This window comes from Homarus americanus, unplaced genomic scaffold (genome assembly GCF_018991925.1).
Source record: "Homarus americanus isolate GMGI-L3 unplaced genomic scaffold, GMGI_Hamer_2.0 scaffold9729, whole genome shotgun sequence".
Classification (NCBI taxonomy): Eukaryota; Metazoa; Arthropoda; class Malacostraca; order Decapoda; family Nephropidae; genus Homarus; species Homarus americanus.
The window spans coordinates 227,623-251,672 of NW_024728130.1; the positions used below are offsets into that span (position 1 = coordinate 227,623).

General features: G+C 38.8%; 2 protein-coding genes across 2 annotated transcripts; both read right to left on the reverse strand.

The window, feature by feature from the left end:
* Positions 1-2,490: 2,490 nt before the first annotated feature.
* On the reverse strand, positions 2,491-12,516 carry LOC121866008. Its single transcript, XM_042365578.1, has 15 exons — positions 12,274-12,516; positions 10,663-10,906; positions 10,433-10,490; positions 8,994-9,182; positions 8,551-8,842; positions 7,765-7,930; positions 7,201-7,607; positions 6,359-6,442; positions 5,940-6,082; positions 5,420-5,558; positions 5,061-5,215; positions 4,322-4,432; positions 3,840-3,954; positions 3,291-3,430; positions 2,491-3,040 (listed from the first exon to the last, which is right to left on the reverse strand). Exons 1-15 carry the CDS (start codon positions 12,287-12,289, stop codon positions 2,924-2,926), a joined length of 2,376 nt encoding a protein of 791 aa, XP_042221512.1. The 5' UTR covers positions 12,290-12,516; the 3' UTR covers positions 2,491-2,923.
* Positions 12,517-15,397: 2,881 nt separating this feature from the next.
* LOC121866009 (proteasome subunit alpha type-3-like) lies at positions 15,398-22,069 on the reverse strand. The gene is made up of 7 exons (XM_042365579.1): positions 21,920-22,069; positions 19,926-20,008; positions 19,314-19,437; positions 19,062-19,163; positions 17,436-17,579; positions 16,376-16,488; positions 15,398-15,876 (listed from the first exon to the last, which is right to left on the reverse strand). The coding sequence occupies exons 1-7, from the start codon at positions 21,938-21,940 to the stop codon at positions 15,699-15,701; spliced, it is 765 nt and encodes a 254-aa protein (XP_042221513.1). The 5' UTR covers positions 21,941-22,069; the 3' UTR covers positions 15,398-15,698.
* Positions 22,070-24,050: the final 1,981 nt, after the last annotated feature.

The following is a 24,050-nucleotide window of genomic DNA, read 5'->3' on the forward strand; positions in this document are numbered from 1 at the left end:
GAACCTTCAACGGAGGCCTTCCGTAACTGCCAGTGTCTGCCAAATACTTTCAAACATTTGGCGTCTTGAAAATACTTTAGACCGACGGACATCTCTCACCGAACTGCCACACGTAAACGACGAAAACTATCGATTCTGGAACAACTTATGTTTGTCTATTGTTAATGAATACTGCCCATTTATAGTGAACTCATACGGTACACCATAAAATTATTGACCAAAACTCCAGCGAATTGGTGCAGGGAGAACCAAAGTTAAAATAATTCCAAAATTAACCACACTCTCAAACAAATAAAATTAATTTAGTTTTACTTTAAATACGAAAAGAAATAAAAAAATATAAATCATGGACGGTGATAAAATATTAACCAAAGACTAAACTAACGAGTTTTCCGATATATTAAAAACTGAAAACCCTACTGAACTTAACCAGATCTAACCTAACCATACCTGATTTAACTTGAAAAGATCATAAACTAACCTAACAAGACCCTACCTAACCTAACAAGACCCTACCTAACCTAACAAAACCCTACCTAACCTAACAAGACCCTACTTCACCCAACAAGACCCTACCTAACCTAACAAGACCCTACCTAACCTATCAAAACCCTACCTAACGTAACAAAAACCCTACCTAACCTAACAAGACCCTACCTAACCTAACAAGACCCACCTAACCCAAGACCCTACCTAACCTAACAAAACCCTACCTAACGTAACAAAACCCTACCTAACGTAACAAAAACCCTACCTAACCTAACAAGACCCACCTAACCTAACAAGACCATACCTAACCTTACAGACAAACAAAACTAGCAACACCTACCTAACCTAAACAGACAGGGCCTAATTCAACCAAAACCTTCAATATCATTCCTTAATTTCAGCATACACATTTTTACATCGGCCACAAGTCGCAATTCTTCTTAGAGCGCCATGATTAAGACGTCTAGTGGCATTATAACCGAGTATTATCACTATTTGAGTCGTATACTAACTTTATAATACCTGGGAATAATTTTATCAGTCTCGCTCTTGTCAATGAAAGACAACAGCAGAATGGCGAGAAAGGGAGCTCTTAATACTCATCGCTGATTGGTTGAATTAGCCAGACAGTCAAGAAGCGCATCAGGGGTCAGGGAGTCTAGATTTTGGGGAAATATGAATCTACGTAAATATCACTAAAATATTATTTGTATGTTCCAAGTATATTTTCCTGTGTGATTTTATTCCCTGGTTTTTTTCTACACGATTAAGAACACAAGAATGGAGGAAACTGCAGTGGGCCTAGTGGCCCATACTGGGCAGTTCCGTTTATACCCAATCCCAACCCTTATCGCTCATACATTCATCCAACCGATGTTTGAAGCTATCCAGCGTATTCGAGTTAATGATGATATTTGGTAACTTGTTCCACTGCTCTATTTCCAAACCAATGTTTACCTATTTCGCGCCTAAATCTAAATGTCTAATTTAAAACCATTGTTACGAGTTCGCTCCTGGTTGGATAGTTTGAGTACCATTGTAATGTCCCATTTGTTTAGTTCTGACTTCCATTTATACACCTCTATCATATCGCCCCTCACTCTACGTCTCTCGAAGGAGTGCAAATTAAGATGCTTTAACCAGTCTCTGTACTCAAGGTTCCTAATGCCCGGGATTAGTCTTGTCATTCTCCTCCGAATTCTTTCCAAGGATTCTATATCCATTCTGTAATACGGTGACCAGAATTGAACTGCGTAATCCAAGTGAGGTCTCACAAACGCGATATAGTTTTAGGATGACCTCGCTAGTCTTGTAACTAACACCTCTTTGTATGAATCCAAGTACTTTATTAACCTTGTTTCGAGAAAATACACATTTTTTACTTGGCTTAAGATTCCTTTAAATCTTAAACCAGTACAAAGGGAGGGTTTTATAACACAATCATGTAGTGTGACAATTTCAAAGCTTAGCCGACGAGACATAACACTTATAATACTCAAATTTCACACGTAGCTAAATATATTTTACTAGTCACTGTATACTCACGGGTTTCATCTCCCTCATCCTCGTCGTCGTCTCCTCCACAAAACGACTAAATCCTTGGCCTCATCATCTTCCTTTACACTAATCTAGTTCATCCCTCGTCACTTTCATCTCCCATATTTCTTGGTAGTGAAGTAAGAGAAAGAATGAGACGAGGTGTGCTGTTGACCTGCCGTGTACACACCCGGCCCTGCAGTGCCAGAGTTTTACGCGCCACAGCGCTATTGCTTGTCAGGTCGCTTACAAATAGCGGTTAAGGCTGGGCAAACAAGAGCGCTTATTAAATTGTAACTCGAAATAATTATGTACCTATTGAATAGATACTCAAAAGTATATCATAATCATTCTGAAATTATACAAAGAATGAGTTGTTGTCTGGCCATTTTGCTATTAGTATTATTTAATACGTGAAGCAAAATTATTTGGTAACATTCCGTGTTGAGAACTGACAGATCAAAATAACAAGTAATTTAGGTTTTATTCTTGTTGACATATTATAAAAAAAACATATAGTGTATATTTTACATACTGTCAAGCTCGTATCCCACCATATGGCGATGTTAGCGAAACTTGGCTTAGTGTTACAATAGATGACGCTAAATATAGGAGTAATAATTTGGGTGGTTTGGGCTTTATATTTCGTAATTAATACATAGGAGAAAATTAAAAAAGTTAATCAATCTGAGGTTTTTTTTAAGCACACAATTTAATCTCAGCTATGTGACTAATAGCTGAATAAATTATATCACTCATTACTATTCATTGTTCAACCTCTGCCTGATCTCTAATGTTCGTATACTGAATACATTCTTAATTAAAACCATATAATGATATTTTTGTTACTTATCAGTAAAAAGTAACATGAATATATAGTGTGTGAGTAAGCTTTTCATTATGTCTTCAGTAATATATGGCTGAAACGTGACGTCAGGTCTTGTACAATGGCGGCTACCTGGTAAGAGACGCTACACTCATCTTGTCTTTCTGTCACAAGCAGCTCCCAGAATCTCTGTAATAAAAATGTGTTGAAGTAATACTCGGGGAGCAAGTTCAGAAGGCAATGTTGATAAATGTTTACAGATATTAACGATGTCGTCAGCTTTTGTTGAATCAAAAGCGCACATCAAAAGAGAATAATTATTTAATTTAGAATCTTAAAATAACTTCAAGATAACTTAAGGTTGTGTAAAAGTTGAATTGTTTCATTCAATAAAGCAATATATGGAAAAAAATAATAATTATTAGGTCCGTCAACTGACCAGTGCCATCTTACTACACTCCCACAATCGTTCTCTGTTCACAAGCACCCCCTCGCCTTCCAGGGTCTCCTTCACCACGCCCAGCCTCTCTGCTGCCGCCCACATGTACGCCCACACTGTCCGCTCGTTAGGTTCATCGCCTGTAGGTGTTTAATATAGGAAATATAATCTTTCGATGACCCCAGTACTTTCAACTGCTGACTATTTTAGTTTCATTTTCATTCCTTCATAATACTGTATTCACAGTTCCACAAACATGCGTGATATCACTTAAAGACAAATTTTACTTCATATATTTAACTTCTTATGGTAATTCCCTTCTTATGTGATGCCAACAAGAGTCATAACATGAAGTGAGATAAAAACTGAAGCAATGGCGTAGTGAACAGATGACGTCATGGTGAATATGAGGAAGTTTCAAGCAGGTAGAGAGTACAGGTAGTGTCGACACCAGGCTTTTTTACATTGCCTGTGACATTTGTGTGTGTGTGTGTGTGTGTGTGTGCGTGTAGTAGTGTGTGTACATCGTCTTCCTTTTACCAATATTACCATTTCTGTAACTCGACGAGGACTTCTCTTTGCCAAGATACAGCTCCTTCGCCAGCGCCTCCCACAGGTGTTGTAGCTCCGTGGAGTGAACAATCCAGTGCAACAGGCGGCGCCACTGAAGGAGGGAGGGAGAGAGAGATATAGTTGTTTTACCCACCTCATGCCTACTGTTATCTGTGGTCACTCTAATAAAAATAAAACCAACCACATCATTTTTCTCATAACGTGTTCGAATTTATTATTATTTTATACAGTACTTAGACTGCCATATATTTGTCAAGATTTTTACTGATAAACGTTTCCCAAGTTATGTTAGGTCAGGTTGTGTTAGACTACTTAATTCTATGGCGAAATAAGCCGGGGGGCTAATCTTCAGGTGATCCAAGACAAGGTGACATACAGTACACCAGCTACAGTATTTAACGTACTATATCTACTTACAGTACCTTAAAGATACATCCAGTACAGTACTGTTGACTGACCTCCAGCATCAGCCCGTCCGAGAGGTGAGTGAAGCCCAGGAGGCGGTGTAGGACCTGCCTGAAGGGGTGAGGGCCAGGTCCCTCGCCACACATCCCTGGGTGAGACACTGCCTGGTGGATAAGATAACGCTCTCGTCACCAACACTATATTAAAATCACTTGAAGGTTCCCCCCCCCCCGAGTATTCCACCTTAAGATTAACCATCCTAACGCTAACCTAACCTAACCCCACCAAATGGAGGGATAGGTTAGGTTACCGTTAGGGTGTTTACTCGTTAGGAAATAAGCTAGGAGGGTTAATCTTCAGGAGATCTATACACTAAAGTACACTCTCACTTAAATATATTCTATACACTTTAATCCTGATAATTTTGCCTGTAAATGTATTATGTCTGTACTATTTGCTATAATTTCTTTACAATACTAACAGTTGTGACACCTTTCAAACATTGTTTTTAATTATACAAACATGAAGTGTAGTAGTGATAACAGAACCACGATAACAACACTCACGATACACCCATGGTCTACCTTGGATACACCTACCCTTTGAGTACCGAGTTTCAATTCATTTTATAATCAAAATAATTGAAGGAAAAAATCAAGAGCAACGAGAAATCATGCCAAAACCTTTCTAATTCCATTTATGAAAGCCACAATGTAATGCTCCTTTAAGTCAACAGAGTTCAGTGACTTGAGGTAAACAAGGAACTGTAACTACAGTATAAAGGTACAGTACCCGCGTGAGGACGGAGGCGGCGGCGGTGAGCAAGGTAGTCGTCCTCTCACTGTCAAGGCTCCAGGTGATGGCCAGGCCAGCCGGGGTCTCCTCTCCGCACACCTTCATCAACACCCTCTCGAACTGTTCACCTCTAAACTCGTTCCCTTCCTTTACTGATACACGATAACAGTGGAAAGTTAAGTTTTATCGTAACTAAAGGAAAAGGAGAGAGAGGAAAACTATACATATCAATCCTTTCTAATTACAACAGACAATGTGAAGTGCATAAAACTAGACACACAGTAGGTACAGTACAGAAGGTAAACAATAGGTTCTATCGTCTCATTTGATCACCAAGAGCCAGCAGCATGTCTTACCTTGTAGGACATACTCATCGTCACTGAGGGTAAGAGAGGCAGTGAGGACAGCACCCAGTGTGGGCCACTTCATCTGCACTATAAATTTCCTGAAGTCGCGGAAGTCGAAGACCAGGTGGGTGGAGGGCAAGGGCGCCGCCTGGTGCACACACGAGAGGACAATAATAATTCACAAACATAATGACAGGCATTTCAAACACTGACAATGACACCCGGATAGTTTCTGGGCAGCCTGATGACAATCTCATATTTATTACTGGATACAAATAGCGAGACCTCCTGAGGCACACTCGCTTCTTAAACTCTTTTATAATCTGTTGGCTGTTGCACTAAAGGCACCAGTTACTGTTTTATATAACGGTGCGGTAAGATAAAGGCACCAGTATGTCCCTGGCGAGAAGTGTTTATGAGCGTCTCCAGGGGTAGGTGCGAGTCATACCTCTAAGAGACGTTTACAGAAAAGAAAGTAAATACTTGGAGTAATAATACCTGTTCTCCTCTGTATATATCTAGTGCCTACCTGATCGAGGGAGAAAGCGAAGATCTTCTGGTACCACTGGAGAGGCGAGGCACCAAATTCCCCCTTCACCACCATGTTTCCCCACGACCACTGACTCACTACGTACTCCCATCCAGAGAAATCCCGTGAAAAGTTGAAGATTTCTGTAAGTTAACCAGAGATGAGGACGTATTGTTATTCACATTCCTATACTGGTGAACTTAGAAATTCACAGCTCTAAGTTTACAATAACACGATGCAACGATTCACAGATATTTTGAACGATAATGGAGGGAGAGAGGAACAGACCCCTCTATTTTGGGGAGACGGTGGACAGTACAGTACAATATATTAGTTTGTCCTCCCAACACACACCTACAGATCTACGTCCTAGACAATAATACAGTACTAACACCTCATCACATCCCCGCTATACTTACGGTTGAGTTTCCACCCGAGCTGCGGACAGAATGGCGGGAGAGCATCTTGGTGAATTCTTACTATATATCCTCCCGAAGGTGTCTCTGTAGAGGGTGGAAAAGTATTTAACATACAAAACGGTAATAAATCTGGTAGAGAGGGAGATTAAGGGAGGAATATAAGATAAAAAAGACAGGAAATGCAAAATAAATATCAATTATTTCAATATTTCTAAAAAATCGTATTAAAAATTATTTATAAAAACAGAGGTCTTTCCTGGCTTCCATCTCACTTTGTAGTTGTACATTAAAATCATAATAATCTATCAATTATTATTTATGGTAAACGTGGGGTTTATAATATCCAACTGACAACACGGTATTATTTCTTGAAATGGGGCATCCACACTGTGCTTCATAATTCTGCTTGATAACCGTATTTAAAAAACTCCCCTACTATGGTTGAGGAACTAAATGGCTAAAAATCAATACAGGAAACAAAATTAATCTTTCTTTTGACTCCAATAGGCTGCAACACTGGTAGTAATGTTTCTCCTTGACCTGGTACTTGTGACCTACCTGGCCGCCTAATTCGTGGTATGTACTGAACGAATATTCAACCTAATTTCACGAGATATTCAACGAATTAAATAAAAAATACACCTGTAGTAACCCCAGAACGTAAATTAATGTAAAACTTTAAGTAGCCACTACATACCGAGGTAGTGTTTGTATAATAACTAAATCGATACATTATCACCAGCGGGATGAAAGAAAGCCAAAAAAATAACGAGCATCACTATGAAAGTCTTTATCGGAATCTAAACTGCTTGGCTTTTGAAAACATGAATACAAATTCTCACCATGGACGGTCATGTTGGTCTTCATGTTGAGAACGTCGCTCGTGATCACTTGTCTGAGATCCTGTATTTGCCTCTCTGGCTCTGGCTTCGCCGAGCTCTCCCTGACTCGCGAGGCTTCTGTATGTAGTTGTGATAGTGTGTCTGGAGAACCTTGCCCTGAGTGGTCATCTGGTAAATACTTTTCGCCTATATTCTTACTAGCCTTGTGTTCTTCCTCCTGCCGTCCACTGGAGGCCTGGAGGGTAGTCACATCCCAGCTGAACAACTTGAAGGACGCCCCTGTTGCCAAGTTCCTCACTTCAGCTGTGATGTCCATTCTCTGGTGGCTCTCCTCCCTCCTCGTGGTCACCTCTCCTTCCAGCACCAGGCGGAGAGGGGTGATGTGAGCGACCACCTGCCGCCACCCCCTGCCCAGATAGTATACAAAATCAGGGTCTGGAACTCGGGATATAAACACATAGGTGCGTAACAGCCACCTCCATAATAATACCTGGGCTGTGAGAGAAGTTTATTATAGGTAGATTGCGTATTCTATCTCAAGACAGACTAGAGAGTGACGTATACCTGTGAGGAAGAGAAGGAATGTTGGAGGTGATGGTGAGGTTCAGTAGGTGGTGTTCCTCCCCATTCCCGCCCGCCTGGATGCTCAGTGTGGCGCCGCTCACCCATGTGTTGTTCTTCTCCCCCCAGTGTCGCCGAGCCAACACCTCCAAGCCACCCCCACCCTCCTCTGACGCCCCGAATAGTAAAACAAAAATATATACTAATACTGTACTGTACTGTGTGAATTCGTTAAAAGTGGAATTTGAATAAAATTACAAAATCAATAACAGGAATAAATAATATGAATCAGATAGAATTAATCTTTACAATATTAAGCACTTAATTTAGGTAGGTTGCTCTACACTTCACAATTTCTTCGATATCGTAATATGGAACTAATTATTCATAAGATATAATAGTTGCCCCCGGGCTTTTCCATACAGAGCCGTTGTCTTGACAGTTTGAGATCATCAGGGCCTCCGGATCTTGTTAGGATTAAAGAACCCTTGTTTATTTCACCTTATCGCTACTTGGGGGAGGAGGTGTGGTTTAGTTTAAGTTAGGTTGTCAGATTAGTTAGGTTATGCCTTGTTGGAATATGTTTGTATGCTCGGTTTAATTAAGTTAGATTAAATTAGTTTGGTTACGCAAGGTTAAGTTAGCATTTGGGATTTTAATCATAATGTGAAATAAGCGAGGGTTCCTAAACTCCAGGACAACCGCAACCTCCTACCATCACGTGCAGCTGTCCAGAGGAAGTGTCAGTCACTTTCCTCACTTTCCCATCGTGTGGACGATGTACAGTACCTGGGCAGGTGTGTGGTGGTGATGTGTGGTCACCAACAGATGGGTGTCCTCCCTCCACACACAACCTCCACCACTGGCTGCCACCGTCACTGCCACTACCGTCACTGCGATCACCGTCACTGCCATCACCGTCACTACCACTACCGACACTGCCACTACCATCACTACCACTACCATCACTGCCACTACCATCACTGCCACTACCATCACTGCCACTACCGCCACTGCCATCCACTTCGCCCTGGACCCCTGTAGTTAGGGTGACACGCCCCTCAGGGAAGGACAACACACCCTGAGGATGCAGTAATTATACCTGTGTTAGTTTGAACAGCCAGGTAAGGAGAGAAGATGCAGGTGGCATGAAGTGTGAATTGTGTTGTACTGTGTTGCGTGTTGTTGTACTGTGTTGTTTTTGGAGAGAATGACACTATAGCAACACTCACCTGGTTTACACCGCCCCACGCCAGAGAGAAGCTGCCTGACCCGTGCCCGGTGTTGAGGACAAGATGTAGGCGTGGTTGAGGGCGAGGATGGTGGTGGTGGGGTAAGGACCACACCCTCGTCAGTTCCGCTTGCAGCGCCTCCCCCAGATATGTGAGGTTCACCTGGATGACACAAGAGGCCACCACCGTCTGTAACACCAGGAAGACAAATAGATTATTAAGTGTACTTTAAGACAACAATCTACGAAATATGTTTTTGCGGCTTTGTAATGCTTAATAATATTATTGTATTTCATACTTATATTTTGTTTTATAAATATTACCTACAAATAGTAAGTTTGGCTAAATTTTAAAATGAAGAGAAAACGAAGATTGTTTATTAATTATAAGATAAAATACAACAAGATGGCCGCCAGAATCCACTGCTCCCCGTCAACAGAAGAGAGAAAAACGGGCCATAACTTCCCCGAGATATGAAAAAAAATCCTGATCGTCGAACACGTTGGAGGTTTTGTTGCATCACATCTACAAAAGTTTCCTTGAAATCCATAACTATTTATTCCGGTTGTCGTGTTTGTGAGATAAACGAGTGACGGGGTTATTTTCAAATACTACAGTACCCCGCCGCTCGTCTTCACAACAACGGGAACAAAATATAGATACCCGGTAAATTAGGATAAATAATTAAACACATAAAGCAGGAAATATTAATAAACTGAGCTATTACTATCATAAATACAAATAATTTTCAGTAATGGCAACAACCGTTAATAACAAATAATTAGAGCTGTGGGCAGGGCCGGATTCAGGAGTGGGCAAAGTGGGCAGCTGCCCAGGGGCCTCCACAATCTGGGGGCCTCCACATATTACATGACCTTGGACTTAAAGAAGCCTATATATGCATTCCTGGACTGAACCATTATTTAAGTAGAGGTTTATCTGATTAATAATGCAAAGAATAATCTCTCTGTAATAACTAATAATATATTCTTTTCTGTGAAGTCTCTTGAAAATTTTTGACATGTGCGGTAGTAGCTATATCAGGACTGGTCGACTTGAAACCACATGAATAACTCCAGTCATGTCTCACTTTTGTGTATGTGTGTGTGTGTTGGGAATTAATACACTATCAATAAATATATAGTTAATTAAAAATTTCTCAATGTTCTAATTTCCTCAATATAACTGCATATGGCTTCAAAATTCTCCAAAGAAGTGTTCAACTTTCAAAATTTTCCCGGGGGGCTTACAGCGCCCCCCGGAACTCCCAGATGTTTAGGCTCGCTTCACTCGCCATCCCACCCTCTTGGGTAGTTGTAATGAGGGGGGCCTCCACAAAGAGGCTGCCCATGGGCCTCCACAGGTCTAAATCCGGCACTGGCTGTGGGCATGCAAGAAAAACGTCCCGAGGCTCAAGGTGTCCTATTATATAGGCTGACCTGCAGTGTGAGGGCGATGGTGGCGGGTGTGCTCGATGAGGGACACTCACCAGGGATCCTGTAAGGTGAAGCTCACGTGAGTGTATAGGCAGATGGAACGACAAGTAGACACGCCCACATCACAAAACACACAACAGACAACAAACACACTGGAGCAGACACACGCACACAGTAGAATAGACAGACACAACAACACAGCATAACATAACACAACACAGCACATCACACACCTTAACAGTAATTGAGTCACGTGATCCACTTCAACTCCAAGTTTCTTTTCTCGGCAGAAAGGTGTGTGGGCGTCGACTCCGCCCTGTGTGCGACAAGATGTGCTATGGACGTGGGCTACTGACGTGTGGGTCTGGAAACCATGTTGTGGGCAGGACGCAGCATGGGTGTAGGCATAGAACCGTGGGTCGCCTGAGTGGTGTGTGTAGGATGATGTGGGGGTGACTATTGCCCACACCATCATCACTTTCCAAGAAAAATGAATCACATGCTAAAGAAAATGAGTCAGAAGAAAATGACAAATATCATCATAACATATCAAGGAAATGAATCACACGCCAAATGCTGTTGTAATGAATGGTAGGAAGACTGATGGGTTATCCTCAGTAGTGGAGTCAGTTTACTGCACAACCAAGACAAGGATCAGTATACTGTACAACCAAGACAAGGATCTATATTTTAATCCATAAGTCAGCGATCCTCAACTGATTCATAATTTGATTCACAAAGTGTCAGCGATCCTAACCAAACCTTGTCTAACTTAACCTCCTAGCCTAACCAAACCTAATCTAACTTAACCAAACCTTGTCTAACTTAACTCCCTAACCTAACCAAACTTCCAAAACCTAACCAAACTTCCAAAACCTAACCAAACTTCCAAAACCTAACCAAACCTTGTCTAACTTAACCTAACAACCAAACCAAATCTAGCTTAATATCCAAGCCTAACCAAACTTAATCTAACTTAACCAAACCTTATCTAACTTAACCTAACCTAACCAAACCGAATCTAATTTAACTTCCTAACCTAACCAAACTTTATATAACTTAGCCTAACCTAACCAAACCTAATCGTCGAAGTGGGATGGTGAAAATCTTTAAAATAAAAAACTCGATCGTCCAGAGGTGATGACACGATGAGGAAGACACAGTAGCAACCCCCCCCCCCCCGAAGACACCTCACCTGCATGTTAATGACACTTGCCACCTGGTGATCAAGGTTTATGGTCTTATCCACTACTACCGTACTACCATTACCTTTACTCTTAACTATTACCTCCCTTCATCACTACCACTACTCCACCAGCACCGTTACCTTCCCTCAACGCCACATATTATTGTATAAAAACATTGACAGCTTAACACTTGTCCCAGTACACACACATCTGTGTTAGTGCGGGTTCCAGTCTACGTGAGTGAGAGGAACCCTCGAGCCAGCTCCTGACTGGCCATGACGCCTCTGGCATACGTGAGTTGCTGGTGGGCGTCATGCCAAGCTTTGCTGCGCGGCGTAATGCTGCTACCACCACTGGTGCCCTGCTTTACTGCAACTATCTTCTTAACATCAATTTTAATCACATTTTAGGTAATATAAAAATATCTCATTGTGTAGACTCAACGTTATAATATAAACATGTACTTGATTACCTAACAGTGAAAGAACTTGCATTTTTCAGTCAAATATGATTTTCTCCTTTCAGGAATTACTGGATTATAACTCTTCCGTTTCATTCACAGCATCACACCACATTTAACGATCACCTAGTCCACAGAGAGCTTTTTTTTCTTCAATATAACACTACAGAGTAAGAAACACGAAAAACTGTCCTTACACAATACTCGACACATCCTCCGCCACAGTTCACACCAAACAAATCCAACACTGTTCTCAAGATGTCCCCGGGAGGCCCTGGTGTGAGGTGCGTCCTGGGCAACGTGTAGGAAAGGACTCCTCCGCACGGACACCCTCTCCTAACCCCCTTCCCTGGTCTACCCATAAGGACAAGAACAAAACAATTGTAGATAAGATCTGGGGTCTTCTCCAGCACCAGGTTTCCACACTCTCAAGGAGCTACTGATTCGCTGCCCGATAATGGGAGTTGTCTCCACATCACCCCTCGCGACATGAACCTAGGGGCCTCGCTTTCTCCTCTCTTATATAAAACACTTATAGTTTATGAAGATATAGGGTAAAACTTGACTTGTTGCCACTATACGAAATCGAAACTGAAACTATGTTTTTCCGATGGTTTTTGATGTGTTATGAACGAATTTGACCTTCATTTCTGGTGCAAAATAAGTTTCTGAGATAAGCCCCCCATCAATCTCAGAATCTAGAGATTTTCTATAAAAATCAACGTGTTCAAAACACATCGCATCGGAAAAACAAAACCCTAACCAACCTAACCTAATTTAACCAAACTGGGAAGCTCTTCAGTCGTTCGATTTTTGCGTGTCCCACTACGTCGTTCGATGTTCTGGGTGTGTACAGCCACATACAAGCATATATAATAAAATGTTAAATATCTCGCTTATACGTAATTTGCGCCAGAAATACAATTGAAGAAAAGTGTTGGAATTATCAAAACTATAAAATTTCCTAGATGGTACAGTGGCAACAAGTGAAATAATACCAGATATCGATATAGATATGAAAAAAGGTAGTTTTCATTCATGTCACAGTAAAATGACACCCCTTCAAAAGAAGCTCTGTATAATATTTTGTTGCTTCTTTGAAATATATGCAAATTATTCTAGTGTTTTTGGGTACGTTTAATTTGACACAGTCGGCTACGTTGTGTTATAATACTACTATTTTTGTTGTAGCTGAAATAATATAGGCTCACCTTTTAAACATGGCAGTTGTAATGTTGGTATTGTTTCATTTTTAATCCTTACAGGTCTTCTTATTACTGGTAGTCCAAGCAATTTATATTTGAAGTTCTCCTCAAACGCATTGGCCTCAAAATGAAAGCTGCAAACGAGTATTTGAACATTTTCAGCATTTATAAAGCTTTTCCTCTTGCACAAGTGAATCCATCTTCATCTTGGTTCTGAGCTAGTGCTCCGCCATGCCTGCTATTGTTGGTGACCACACTGTGCTGTTTACTTTACTGACGGCGATGTCGTCTGCAGTAAACGTTATCCCCCATGGATTTTTTTTTTTACGTGGATTAGCCCACCCGGGCACAGGTCACTTGTAACTGTCTGTATTTCTGTTTATACTTTCAATGTATTTTAAATAGCTGCATTGCTATTTAAGTACAGTAGATTGAACAGTAATTTTATTATAAAAACTGTGGAGTACAGTACTGTAAATCATTGACATCGAAATAAAAATTTTCTTCCAATAATGTAGAAAAGCGTTACTTTTTAGCATTAGATATGTAACATTACTTTTATTTCCCTATGTTTGCTGCAGCTGATGGGTTAAAAACAAACATCCTATTGTATGACGTTTGGGATTGTTTCTGTCACCATTGTTCTTGGGCGATACAGCCGTGTGCCTCGAAGGCTAACACCCGGTGGATCAGTTGAAGTGTACCTACTCTCACTCCTTGGTAGTGGGATCAGGCTTCATGCATTCGAGGAAAAATTTATCAAATATTTTTCATGACCCTGAACCTAATTTTGGATCACCTGAAGAATCTCTACCTCAATTTATTTCACCTAAAGATTAACCACCCAACACTATTTGATGAAATCTGGTTAGGTTAGTTTAGGATTGGTAAAGTCAGGTTAAACATTAGTGGGAAACATTTATATATGTAACATCATTAATTTTTTATCAGACTATTGTATTCAGAATTCAGCCTCACCTTCAGCTGACCACAAGGATCCTCTTTCTTCTTGTTATTGCACACGCCAAGCAGTTTAATTACCTGTGTTACCTCAGGTACCACTTATCAAATGAACCAAGAAGTTTTGGCCAGGCTGGGGGGCATCATTCTCTCCTCTAGGACAAATGAAAGGTGACTGGAATTGAGAAAGTTTGTATGTACATAATAAAACAGAACCCAGAGGCTTCTGTCTAGCTCAATATGTTTGTTTGATTCTATTAAGAGAACATCAATGCAGTTATTTTCTTATATAACTCATTCCTTAATAAAGATTTAAATTTACTGGTCCATAAAACTCAATCTAAAATTAGTAATCAGAGACCGAGATACAACTTTGCTTATTGTTAGGTGGGAGTGTGTGATGAGGACAGAATGAATAGTGATACACAGCACAGTAAGTCACATGTATTGAACCACCCCCACATACATGCACCCGACGTGACTCGACCAAACACGACTTTCCTTTAATATGACCCAGTTGCAAGGTTGGAGTAAAAAACGTATAGATAGTAGTGTCTGTAACTGTTATTCCAATGGGGAAGAAATTCATTCTTACTCATTCCTTTTCTTTGTTCTTTTAACAAAATAAATATTCATTTCTACTTGAGTTATTATGATTTTGGCAGTTGGTTTCCATAGTCTAATAAGCACAGAATCCTTTTGATCATCATTTACTTATTTGCAAACAATTTAAATTTCTTGGGGTCACATGGTAAATAAAAGTTATTATTACCCTGTAATATCTGCATATTTTAATAACCCAAGATCAAATTTAGAACATACAGAACAGTATACTTTATAGCAGCTTCAACACAGGATATTTGCAATTTTTAATAACAAAAAAAGACAGTGGCTCTGCAAGTGCTTGAGACTGCCTCCATAACACTGAAAATTCTCGACAGTAATCAAGCTATTAGTTAAGCCCTTAAATGCTAGTTGTAGGGACAACAGCCAACTCAATGGATGTAGTATTTCTTGTTCCTTGTGTTCCAGTTTTTGTGGCTCTTCACCCAGGAATACATTTTAGAAAGGATAAAATGAACCATCTTTCCTTCTCACTCAGTGATGCTTCCATATAATTTCAAGATCCATCAATTGTGGGCAATAAAATAAGTAGTTACAAGAAGATTTATTTTATGTATCAGCCAGCTTCTTTTGATGTTTCCAACTTGCAATTTAAAAAAAAAGGTCTAGTTTATGCAGCACAAATGAATTAGAGACTTCCCGAGTTTACAAATAACGTACAGGTACAAGAAAAATCCATGGACATTCTGTTGTAATCATCACTGCATGTCTCTGAACAGGAAAAACACTTAACCTTTATCTTAAAAAATGGCATAAAATTATGTTACAGCTCAAAGAGTTCCTCAACAGTTCCTTTGTAAAGAAATATATAACAATTCTACACTGAGAATGTTTTACATTTCCTCATCTTCATCAGAGGAGTCCTCCTCCAAAGCAGCCTTTGCATATCGCTCTGCTTCTTTGTAAAGTGTTTCAGGAACATACTGGTGACGACCTCCAGATTCTTCACACACCCAGGAGAGCTCCATCTCAAAGTGTCTGTCCTTCACTTCATCATGAACAAGGTATATGCTGAAATGCAAAGCAAATACTGAACAAATGAAATATAAACTACTATGTTTAAACTCTATTGATCAATAACATTACAGTACCTTGTACTGGGTTACTGTAGCCAGTAAATGAGGGTTTGTCTACAGCAGTATGCATAAATCCTACAGCAATGGAATGGATACAGTATTATATTTACATTAAGAGGATTATTAAACAGTAATAAAAATATATTTTCCTGAGCCATCCAAACTTTTAAGAATATTTATAATCTATAATATTTAAAACAAAGCACTTGGTATATACTCACCTGTACAGTACTTCCATTTTAAATAGAGTACAGCAATTGACCAAACAGAATCATTTGGGTCACAGAAGTCCCTAAATTTATTCTTTAGCCTGAGAGGATTATTTAAATGTGTTGAGGGTTACCAGAGGGTGGCCAAGGCTCCCACCATTGACTACCACGGTAACAAGAGGCACCTGACAGAGTTTCTAGTCATAAAATTTCATAATTACTCACATTTTTGCAGCTTCTTTGACAAGTTCCCGGCACGTAACATCTTTTAACTTCAGTTTCTCAATTTCAGTTTTGGCATTCTGCTTTGCTTTGCCCACAGCACAACCAAAGTAACCCTGAGAATAAAAAGTTGAAATTTACTACAATTTGTTCTATCTATTGTAATGTATCCCCCCCCCCCTCCCCTTTACATCATATTCACAACTGTAGGCCAACCACATCGATTTTTTTTTTGCTATGACATCATAACCTGGAAATTTAAGGAAAATAGGAGTACAGTACATATAAATATCTGGTTTTGTCGAATTGCATAAATAATTAATCTTCAAATGGCAGGTAAGGATCCTAATCTGCCCCCACATGTGCAAAAACTGGAACCCTAGGAACAAGAAACAAACTGATGTTAGCTGCTGTTTAAGAGGTAAAGAACTGAGAAAATTACAAGAAAGGGCTTTTCCTTTCAGTGTGAAACCTCATTTATATGTTCCTACACATAGAATTTCCTGTAGCTACCCTGTGTTCATTTGATACTCTTTCCATCGCCAACATTTTATGGCCATTTTACACACTTGCATAAGTTAGCTGTGATTACCTGATGGCAGCTTTTGGTTAAAACCAGAATGGGATGTTCCTGCTCACTACCACAAACTCACAAAATGCAGCAGAGACCAGGGGATGGGCACAGTTCTGGGGACCCAGTTGCCATCAGGCATGCAGACAAGTTTTATGCCTGGATGCCCTTTCTATTGCCAACCAACAGGTTGCGACAGCTGGTAGGACAGGGTTGCAACCCCCTGACGTGAAAAAAACTTTTCTGTCAGTGAAAGTTCAACTGAGGAAATCTGACTAAACTGCATACAAAACACTAAGGAATTCCTTAATCAGCCTGTAGCTCTGAGGTGGTACATTATAGCAAGAGTGAAGCAATAATTTAAACTAAGCAAAGTCTCCTCCTCTTCCTTGCTAGGTTATGCATACTCAACTCTGTAAAAAAAGACTTTAAACTAGAGAAGTGAAAAACTCTTGGAATATGTCATTTCCATATAAATATAAACAAACTTACATTACACATGCCAGATGGGTCAATGATATACAGATGGGGTCCATCTTGGTCAAAGGCTCCAATCATGACAGAACAGCCATATGGTCGCACCGCAGAGTACAAAGTATATGCATGGAGGTAGGTACTTACACGCTCTGCCAGGAGCTGTTGATATAAACAAACAAATATTTATAGAAATCACATTTTAGGATTGAGATGTACAGATATGATGCACAATTTACAGTTTGATAATCCCCAGGACAATGCCAGTTATTGCCACGCTTTGGTTACAAAGGTGGAGTGCTACCAAACATGCTATCTTTCTAACTACATCTGGATCCAAATATCATAAAAGAAAAGGCAATCACCCAATTGTAATGAGTATACAGGTACTCCTCAACTTACGACCTCCTCGACTTACGACTGCCGCAGTCGTACAAAATTTTTTTCAAATTACTGACAAAATTTTCGTTTGTAATTCCCTTTAAAACGGCTGGCAAGTGTAAAAGCGAGAGTTCTCGTGGTGCTGAGAAGAAAAAGAGACCCATTTTAGATTTTCTATGTATTATTTTCGCATTTTCGACTTACAACCTGGTCATCGGTCCCTAACCCCGTCGTAAGTCGGGGACTAACTGTATTATTTTATGTATAATACTTTGGAACTACAATGAAATGCTTAAAATATTGGGTCTCACATGCAAGCCACTGCACAGTCTTTTGTTTGTCTTTCTGTTGAATATCAACTGAATGAGTTTGAAATTCTTATACAATATAGCAGGATAAGCACTGGAGACGGCCAAGACACGAGATGTAGGAGTCTGAGCTGTACAGAAACATTTAAAGCCAATGACCAACTTCTGTACCAGTCTTCAGTTTGAGATTCGAAAGGTCTTTCTAAAAAGAAATACCCAGTACTGTACAGTATTTAGACAAATCTCCAATTACCTTTTAATAATGGACTAAAGCAAAAGCTTTTTCTTAAGGATCTTATGAATAACATTTGAAAAAAGTTAAGCAAAAGTATTTGGAATAACTTCAACTCTATTTGACTTTTGTTTCCAAGTACAGTGGGGTATGCTATAACGAACGGATCCTACTACGAATATTCCTATAACGAACGGTTTTACCTATAAAATTGAGAATGCTATAACGAACGAAACTCCTACAACGAACATTAAAAAAAATTTTTTTTTTTTTTACTAATTTATTGTTTTTTATTACAAGTATTAATGATACTCTTTATTTCAGGGGTTTAGATGCATATTTATGCACTTTTTTACAATTTTTACAATTTTATATTATATTTTTCAGTGTTAAGTGGTTGTATTTGGGGGCCTGGAACGGATTAATCCTATAACGAACAAGGTTCTAGAACCAATTAGATTCGTTATAGCATACCCCACTGTATATAAAGATTCACACCACTACTGTAGCTTCCCTTTCGGGGACTATGGTCATGGCTGGGAAGGATCAATTACTATAGAAAAATTCTCTCAATCAGTCAGATATACAGTAAATTACAGTACTATACTGGACTTATTTTGAATCTGTTCCAGTCACAATGTGTCTGGAGTTCTGAAATTGGGTTTTCAAACCTCAGACTGTGGACTGTATTGGAGTTGAATTTTTTATTTAGATAATATTTACCTTGCAGGGAATGGGCATTCCATACTCAGCTCTGTAGTTTGAGGCTTCAATTCTTCCCACATCAACAATTGCTCGAGCATCTGCTAATAATCCAGCACAGGCCTGAAAAAAACAAAAAACATATACAGTATACTTATTCTGCAAGTCTTTCCAGTGAACAAAATGGCCAAACTGTTGAATATAGCCAACTTATATAACTAATGAACCATCTTCACTGAGTCTTACACACAAAAACTGAACAGCAAAACTAACCATGCCAGCGTGCGTGTCAACAGAAAAGATGCGCTTGTTAGCCCCTCGTTCATAAAGCTTCGAAGTGATGATTTTCTCAACTGCAAATACAACTCCATCCTTGCACCGAAGACCTACAGCTGTTCTAAGGAGAATAACAGTTTTTTAATTAGCATCTTAGTAAATGAAGTACAGTACACTATAATTATTTTCTTCTCATAATGGACTTGGGGAGTACATGACACTGCCTGTTACAAACTGAAAGAAATATTCAACTACATAAGTCAGCTGAGTGTCCAGCCTGGTCTCTTTATGTGTTTGATAAAAGATTGACCACCATATGTTGGGCTGCCAGATGGGCGATGGGAGCGTTCACTCACAAACAACCCCACTTCCTCCCTCACCCACCCCTTCGGACAAAATGTTTGGTGACCATATCGGCCCCTCTGAGCAAAGGGGTTAATGCCAGGTGTACAGAAACAAGAACTAATACAGTATGCATTTTCCCTTCATTTATAGTAATTCATTCTTAGTTTTACAACAATGTTCTACTATGTTTCCACCCTTCCACAACATGGTTCTATATCATATTCTATTATAACAAAACATAAAACTTATATACCATAAACTCACCCACTATTTTCTACTGCCTTTTGAGCATATTCAACTTGGAATACTCGTCCGTCTGGTGAAAATTGTGAAGCTGAAAGATCGTACTGAAAGAAAAAAACATATCATATACTTGAGCACGCCATCTTTCCTGACTACAACATGAATACAACCTTCTTACAAACCTGGAACACTGTACACACACAAACATATATTTCATAAAAAAAAAAAACAGCAGGGGAATACAATGACTGATTTCTAATTTCTACAAGATGTATTTAAGGTTAGGTTAGTTTGGTTAATTAAAAAAACAAAAAAAAACAAAAATGGTATTATATTATTATGGTTTTGGTCATCCGGGGAATCTTCGAGTTTAGATTAGATATAGTTCCTGGGTTACGTGGCTAGGTTGGTTAGGTTAGATCAAAATCATTCAAAACACGTCAAAAACCACCAGCAAAACATAGGCATGACCGAAACTATAATTTTACCCCCAAAATTATAAAATGTTGCCAGTACCTGCTATGGTCCACCTCTAGTTATCTAGGTTCTGGAAATACCGTACTAGGTGTTGCTACATTCAAGTACAGTATTACCAAAGGCTGGAAGAGCTGCAGTTTCCCTACTTTTTTTTTCAGATAATTCCGTCGTGAACCTAAGCTGTGTGACACCTCTCCTGTGCTGTCATTATCACTGTTTATGTGAATGCTAAAACATAAAAGAGTATTATTATCGTTTCGGTCATCCAGCAGGTTAGGTTAGGTTGAAATTATGTTTTTTCCAAATTTTTTTTATGTGTTTTGAACGCTTCTGACCTTCTTCCAAATAGGTGGATGACCGAAACGATAATCTTACCGGCAAAAGTTTCACAGACAACAACACTTCTGTTCCATACACACAAAAAACTGGCAACAACTTTTGAACATTTTTGTATAAAAGAATATAAATTGTTTCTTAAATTAATATACCAACAAATTACAAGGTTTTACAGCAAATTTCATATTATTAAGTAATTTTGTTCAGGAAGACGTTCCATCCCTAAAGAGCATTTCATCACACCCAGGATGGCTCATCAGCGACCGAAGATTTAACATATACAGTACGTATAAGATAAACCTACCAAGCAAACCTTACCAAACCTAACATATCTATCCTAGGATGGAGGTGCATTATTTTAGGTGAGATTAGGGTTTCACTTTATTATTAACAGATGGAGAGTTCAGTATAAAACAGTGGGTTGCTCTGAGTTACGTTCACTCACTGACAAACATGGCCTCTGTGCATCAATGGACCATCCTTAATCAATAAAAACTAAAGAAAAACAAAACTAACAAAGATGCAATTCCTCACTCAACCTCTTACAGATATTAGTGATGAAAGAAATAATTTTTCTTCGACAGAATTTTCTCCTGAAGCAGTTGCGGGAAGATCAAGTTAACATTTAATTGAAAAAATCTTTAATAACAAAATACACAAACTTTACCATTACAAAGAGAATACTAACAGCACTAGGTTAATATATAGGATTAACCAGCCAGGGCTGCATAACGCCAATGCCGCCGTATCATCTCACATCCAGAAAATGCCTCAAATTTCACCATATCATAGTAAGTTCTTTCTGTTTAATATACCGGGGAAGTTAGGTAAGGTTAGGTAGGTTTGTTTGGTTTGGTTAGTTAGGTCTGTTCTTCATATCCACAAATGTTAAGAAGCATTTATTTAAAAAATAAAACTTTTTTAACATCTCCAAAAAATAAGTGTCCACTATAACATAACAATGAAAATCAGACGTTTATATTATTGTTTTCAATCAATTTCCCTCGCGGGTTAGTCCTATATAATTACCCATCAATAATATCCACAATTAATATCTGATTTTAGGTCTAATTACATGGCATTCTTAATTAAATATCAACCATTCTAACTTACCGAAACCATGTGATGATATATTTTTATTCTTTAACACTACCAGTATTAACTCCTTATACGTATCCTTAACACACCCAACATCTACTCACCCCTGTGCCGATAGAACTCATAATGTACTACTGGTGTCTGCAGATAATGGTCCAAGTACCACTGGCCGCCTCTACGGTATATCTGCCTGTCAACAACTCGGGCAAACCTCGACTCACTTCCCCGGGTCGCGTTCGTCTACCACCATGTTGGACTTAGCCGTTCTCCTAGGAGTTTTATTGTTCAAATTTAACTCTGCTAAAAATAGTTTTCATGTGTCTAAATTATCTTTATTTAATTATAAAATGTATTTCATCATATTTTTTGCTTTTAATTTGATTTTTATATAATGTAGTAGAGATTATTTACAATAAATATATGATTTATTTATCTAAAAGTATGCTATGTAAAACCCGTTTGTTCTAGCTCTTCAATATATTCATATATTTCTTTATTTAAAGTTACATATTTTTGTAACATATACGATTTATGAAAATATTTCTAATAAAACAATTTTAGAAAAAATAATGGTGCAAAAATAATGAAGTCGACGTTCTCATATCTCAGCGCAAAATGTAACAATTTTTATTTTTATTTTTTTAATCTATCAAATATTAATTGCACTAATATTCATTAATTGGCATTATCAATTTATTTTTCATTGGCCGAGACTATGGGCATGAAGACTAACAGTACAGTAGTAGCTTGTCCAGCCACCTGCACACGGAGCGGTTCATGAAGGGGCAATGGGGACGGGTGGCATATTGTCTAAAAATCTTAAAATTAAATAAATACATTTTTGGCTAAAGCACTTGGTCACTATAGTATCAAAACTTCAGTTTCATACTCCAAAAAGTGCCAGTGATATCATATCACCCGGACAACCAAGAAAATTAAAAAAGTATTCTTAAGAAAAGTTTCATTTGTCAAAGTACTGTATTAGGTTCAGTAATGACTGACTACCTTATAATATTCCTCCCTGGTGCTGTACTGTACATTCAACAGAATAATACCTTTCTGGGGTCACATGAAGACTAGGTTTGGTTAGGATAGCATTAAAGGGTTTAATCATGAGGTGAAATAAACAGGGGTTCCTAAGCTTTATGAAATCCTTTCTATTTGTAAAAAAGATCTATCCATTGCACTCCATCTCTTTTAACTCCTCTCAAACATTTCTAGATGCCATTACCCCTAGTGCCTTGCCCTTCTGAGGTTTGGTTACAACCAACCTTACTTCCTCTTCTTAATTTAGGTGATTTTCATCAGAAAATGACTGTTCCAAACAGGATAACTGAACCCCTCCCCCTTGATGCATTTAGCAGTTGATCAAAATATTATCACCATTTATCTCTTATTTCCAAAGATGCCATTTCTTTGTTTTATTTCACTCTAGAATAATTTATGGCAGCCTTCACCATTTTAATCTGCCCTTTTGGATTTTTTCACTACTCTTTTCTTTTTCCTTTTAACTTGCAACTAAGAACTGTATTCACATAGTCAGAGATGAGGCAAAGCCACAACCACAAATACTTTTTCTTATACAGTAATGACATGAGAAATATACACTAACATTATGAAAAAAAAATGCAATTTTTTTTTTACCATAACATTGAGCACTGAAAGTTGCACTACCTTATGACATAGTAGCTTTAATTGTTTGGATTTGTTTGAGACAGCCACACCATGCAATGGTTTCCACTTTTGACTCTTACATTTTGTTGCTAGTTTAGTTGTTTCACCTTTAATAAACTTACTGTCAGTGTTGTCTTCTGAAAGCAGTTTCTGTTCACTCTGATGTACGAGTCACTGACCCCCAAGACCAGACAACACACACCCTCTCTTCACTTGTCAGGAGCCTAACTGAGCACGTTACAATGCATATACAGTATATTACTATCCCATAACTGTAGAAGGTGCCAGAGAAATGATTGGCTACCATATTGGGCTGAAATAAAGCTTGGGTCATTTCACATGTGTAAGCCGAGGGCACAGTCATTCTCTATGTGGGTAGAGTACGTGTTTTTGCGGCACATGATTAAATTTTTTAATTCCTCCTCTCTTTCATCACTTTCTACTTGAAGTTGGTGTTCATTTGTCTACCTCCTCTTCTTAATTAGTAATGTTATTCTGTCATCCTACAAGTCCTTCTTCTTGTCATTCCTTATTCTCTAGCACCTACACACCTTCAATGCA

Excerpts from the sequence above, each read along its gene's own strand:
- LOC121866008 (XM_042365578.1), bottom strand. Across the intron at positions 10,491-10,662 it reads GTGACTCAATTACTGTTAAG|GATCCCTGGTGAGTGTCCCT; the intron begins GTGTGTGATGTG and ends TTCACCTTACAG. Across the intron at positions 4,433-5,060 it reads CCGCCTCCGTCCTCACGCGG|GCAGTGTCTCACCCAGGGAT; the intron begins GTACTGTACCTT and ends CTTATCCACCAG.
- LOC121866009 (XM_042365579.1), bottom strand. The coding sequence starts at position 21,940 with ATGAGTTCTATCGGCACAGGG. Across the intron at positions 16,489-17,435 it reads ACCCATCTGGCATGTGTAAT|GGTTACTTTGGTTGTGCTGT; the intron begins GTAAGTTTGTTT and ends TTTTATTCTCAG. Across the intron at positions 15,877-16,375 it reads GTCAAAGAAGCTGCAAAAAT|CATATACCTTGTTCATGATG; the intron begins GTGAGTAATTAT and ends TTTGCATTTCAG.